Source organism: Equus caballus, chromosome 14 (assembly GCF_041296265.1).
Source record: "Equus caballus isolate H_3958 breed thoroughbred chromosome 14, TB-T2T, whole genome shotgun sequence".
NCBI classification, from domain to species: domain Eukaryota; kingdom Metazoa; phylum Chordata; class Mammalia; order Perissodactyla; family Equidae; genus Equus; species Equus caballus.
In genome coordinates, this window is record NC_091697.1 from 17393055 (window position 1) to 17397422 (window position 4368).

Genomic DNA, 4368 nt, shown 5'->3' on the forward strand with positions numbered 1-4368 from the left:
CTTCCTTTTGTTTCTCTTTTTTTCAGTAGATATTGCAAGTATCATCTGCGAATAACCATAAATTTGTCTCCTTTTATTTTTATTTTTCGTATAATATTTTGAGCTAATTTGTGGTTCTGACAAGAACTGTGTTAGCTAAGTATGATAACATTATCGTTGCCTTGATGTTGACTTTAATGGGAATACTTTTACTCTTTCGTGATAGACCATATGTTTGACTGAACACACACTCATACACACACACACACACACTCACACCCTTCTTTTCCTATATTATTACTGGCTTAAAGTTTCCAGAATAAATGTAGACTTTATAAAGTGAATTTTAGCTATTTACTTTTTGCATAGTGAATTATGTAATATGTAATTTTTACATTAAAATGCTTTAAACATTTATTATCCATTAGTATGTTGGATGAAAAGGTAAACCAAATGAATTTAATGAAGGGACAGTTTTAGAAGACTATTATATCTTGGAGAAAGAGTTTATAATGGTATAGTCATGGAAATATTAAGAAATAGTAAACATGAGGGTCTTAGAATAGTCATGACTGTTAGTGTAAGAGTTGCAAAAAGGAAAGACCAAGGCTATTTTGAAGAATTAAGTCTGGAAATACGCTTTTCAACTTTGTAGAAAATTGGGAGTATGAAGTAGAAGCCTCATTTCCTGAAAAGAGATTGACATGTAGATTTATTGAGCTAATTACTGGATTTCCTAGGGTGGTAAGTAGGTAAACGTGTCACAGACAGGTCAAAGACATTGATGATGGAGAAAATGCTATTGGTTTGGGTTTGAACCAACAGAACAGAATTGTTCCTTCTCCTTCCCTCCAAAGTTCTGAACTTATTCTTGATGTCGAACCTGAAGTGTGTTCACTCACCCATTGCACAGCAAGCCAATCTCTGACACTGGGGGGTTAGTGGAAGAAAGTAGGAATTTTATTATTGCACAGCGCTGAGCAAGGAGAGAGGGCCACTAATGCTGAAATCCCAAACTCCCTGAAAAGCTAAAAGGAAGGGTTTTTTATTTGGGTTTGTAGGTAGGGTAGGGGGAGCATACGGCCTTGTTGGTCAGAGTTTTCCCACCAGCTTGTCTTTGGCCTTTAGACACTTGCAGAGAGGAGGGAGCCTGTGACCTTGCTGGTCAGCAGCTTTCCCACCAGCCTGTATCTCTTTGTGAGGAGGAGATAGTGAATCCAGTTGTTTGTCCTTGGCGGTGTCTGTCTCCATGGAAGATAGTGGATTCTGGAGCCAGGAAGCCAGGGAACAAGCAGGGAATGAGTGTTTTGGTTTTAATTCTATATATGCTGGGTTTAATGTAGGGAAATTGATATCAGGGTCAGTATCAGTCTCACAATTAGAGCAACAGCATGAACTTTGAGCTGCTTCAGAAGAGGCTACAAAGTGTACTGCAGAGATTAACCTGAAAACATGGCCTCTCAAATTTGAATGAGCAGGAGAAGGGTTTTTTTGTTTCCAGTGTTCTAGGATTCAAGACTCTGGTTGAAAGAGAAAACTGGAGTGCTCACATGGCCTTTCCTGTTCTTTGCATGTCTTCTGGTATGTTTATTGAAAATGAGACATTTTAAGTAATATGATGTGGCAAATCTGAAAATCAAACCACTCCCAGTGCTTTTGTTCTTGCTGGATTTTTTGTTTGTTTATTAGGTGATTTTTAAAAAATAATGATGTAAAGTCTATGTTCTTACTGTGAGTGGTCACTGAAGTCTCTTCTCAGTTAGCTTAGTGGTCAGCTAATGACTGGAAAGATATTTTCCTAAGTGACTTGAACCAGTAAGTATCCTAATCTTTGCTAGGTGTTCTTTGGGTGTGTTGGGTCATGCCTTCAGCACTTTGGCAAGCTGTTTACATCTCTGCTTTTTCCTTATGTTCCTGATTGCACAGACTCTCAAGGTCAGTGAGAAGTGAAAGTTCAGGACGTTCTCAGGTTTTTCCTGGGCATTTGCACACACCTGCACATCACGTGGCCTTGTAGATTGCCAGGAATATGTTAGAGATTTTCTAAGCCTGTTATGGACATCTCATCCTCCTGCTTTTCCATTTAAATTTTTTGGTCAGTTTCCTGTTTACTCCAACTATTATCACTGACTCAGGCAGTTACTGATTGTTTTCAACAAACACCCTGGGGAAAAAACTTGTTTCTACTGAGTCAGGGCAAATAAAGACAAGCTCTGTTTTTGTGGGTTTCCAGGAGCTGCCAGACCAATCAAATACTGATACTTCCCTGGGAAAAGGGAGCTTTGGGAGCTCCAAATCCATTCTTTCCTTCCCAGTAGCTGCCAGGCTGCTGGTTTCTGTGGCCACTGCAGAGGTGGGAAGAGGAGATGAGATCAGTAAAATTCCTGAATCCTGTTATTCTCACTGAGATAAGAACCATTTTTCTTCAATAAGTATTCCTCAGATTGTTGTAATACTTTGGTTAGTATTCATAGTCCTGAAAAAGTTGATTTTGACAATATTTGTCAATGTTGTTTTTATGGAAGAGCAGTATTTTAAAGATCCTTATCTTACTACTGAAAAGTGATCTCTCCTTTTGGACTTTTTGTGAGTATTAAGTAAACTAATGTTTATGAGGAATAAAACCATGATTTACCTTCTAAGTGCATGGAATCAATTGTAAGCATGTAAAAATGCTTTAACAGTTTAACTGTATCAGTTTGGTCCAACCCTCGCTTTTCCTTTTACTATCACAGTCACTATTTTATCATCTTAATCTCAGACAGGGGAAATTAATCTATCACATCAATCACCATATCTGAATTTTTACTTCTCTTTTTTTTTTTTTTACCTCTAGGTTTGTCCACTCTTAATTACTTCAACAAACAGGAGCATAAATATCAGGTGGAAATATAAGTGAAATAGAAACTATATGCTGCCCAGCTAATTATTTAATTAATGCAACCAAGAGAAGCATAATAAAGGCCTTAATATAATTTTAAGCTACTTCCACAAATTTTCACATTCTTGCGACATTGGATTTACTCTTAAAAAATTTTATAAATCAAGAAATTTGAGTTCCAATAGTTTGGATTTGTTTGAAAACTTATGAAATGATACTTTTATATAAAAAGTGACTAACTTCTGTTTTGTTTATTTGCTTTGGCAATGTATAGAGAACACTTGATTCTATTTCTACTGCACTGAAATATTTCAGATGATGGAAATAAATGACAGCTCAGGGGACGACTTCACCTTAGTCGGCTTCTCAGAATATCCCCAGGCTGAGTTCATCCTTTCTCTCTTTGTCTCTGGATTCTACGCCATGACACTCACAGGCAATGTGGCCATAATCTTGGTCTCCCTCCTGGATAGCCGGCTCCACACCCCAATGTACTTCTTTCTCCGAAACCTCTCATTTCTGGACATGTGTTTCACTACCTGCATTGTCCCTGAGATGCTGGCAAACATGTGGAAAGGCAGTAAGAAGATCAGCTACATAGGCTGCGTGGTTCAGTATTCTGTGGCCTTGGCTCTTGGCTCCACAGAGTGTGTGCTTCTTGATGTCATGGCTGTTGACCGTTATGTTGCTGTCTGCTGGCCCCTCCGCTATGCTACAATCATGCATCAACAGATCTGCCACCTTCTTGCAACTATGTCCTGGCTTTCAGGTTTTGTCAACTCACTCTTTCAGTCTTCACTGGCTGTTGTCTTGCCTCTATGTGGCCACCGCCATGTGGACCATTTCCTTTGTGAGGTGCTGGTCATTATCAAGCTCTCCTGTGTAGATACTGGTCCAACTGAGTTGAAGATGTTAATTGCTCGCCTGATCATTCTTACTGTTCCAGTCTGCATCATCCTTACCTCCTATGCCTGCATCGCCAGGGCTGTGGTGAGGATGCACTCTGCTGAAGGACGACAGAAAGCCTTTGGGACTTGTGCATCCCACCTGATTGTGGTCTCACTGTTCTATGGAACCATCATGTTCATGTACCTTCAGCCTAAGAGTAACTACTCTCAGAACCAGGGGAAGGTCTTTGCCCTTGTTTATACCATTGTTGCCCCTACCCTGAACCCACTAATTTATACGCTGAGGAACAAAGATGTAAAGAGGGCAATTAGAAAAGTGGTCTGGAAGGACTCTGTTTAAGAAATTACAATTCCTGAGATTTGGATTATAAAAATTACTTGGACAATAGACTAATGGAAGGAAGAATAGTTTTCTTAACAGATTTCAGCCCAAACTAATAGACAAATGAAGCAAGCATTAAATATAAGTTAAATTTAAAATTATCATCAACAGTGGAGATTATAATCTTATAAACAATAGAGGCATTCTTTCAAAATATGTAATCTGGATATTTCACAATATTTATCCATTTCCCCCAGGAGATTATTAGACCTGTCATT

General features: G+C 38.7%; 1 protein-coding gene across 1 annotated transcript; it reads left to right on the plus strand.

Annotated features, from left to right (window-relative positions):
- Window positions 1-3175: 3175 nt before the first annotated feature.
- OR2AI1 (olfactory receptor family 2 subfamily AI member 1) lies at window positions 3176-4108 on the plus strand. The gene has a single exon (NM_001391253.1). It carries the CDS (start codon window positions 3176-3178, stop codon window positions 4106-4108), a length of 933 nt encoding a protein of 310 aa, NP_001378182.1.
- The last annotated feature ends 260 nt before the right edge of the window (window positions 4109-4368 follow it).

What these genes read in the sequence shown, in the direction of transcription:
- OR2AI1 (NM_001391253.1), top strand. Translation starts at nt 3,176, where the DNA reads ATGATGGAAATAAATGACAGCTCAGGGGACGACTTCACCTTAGTCGGC.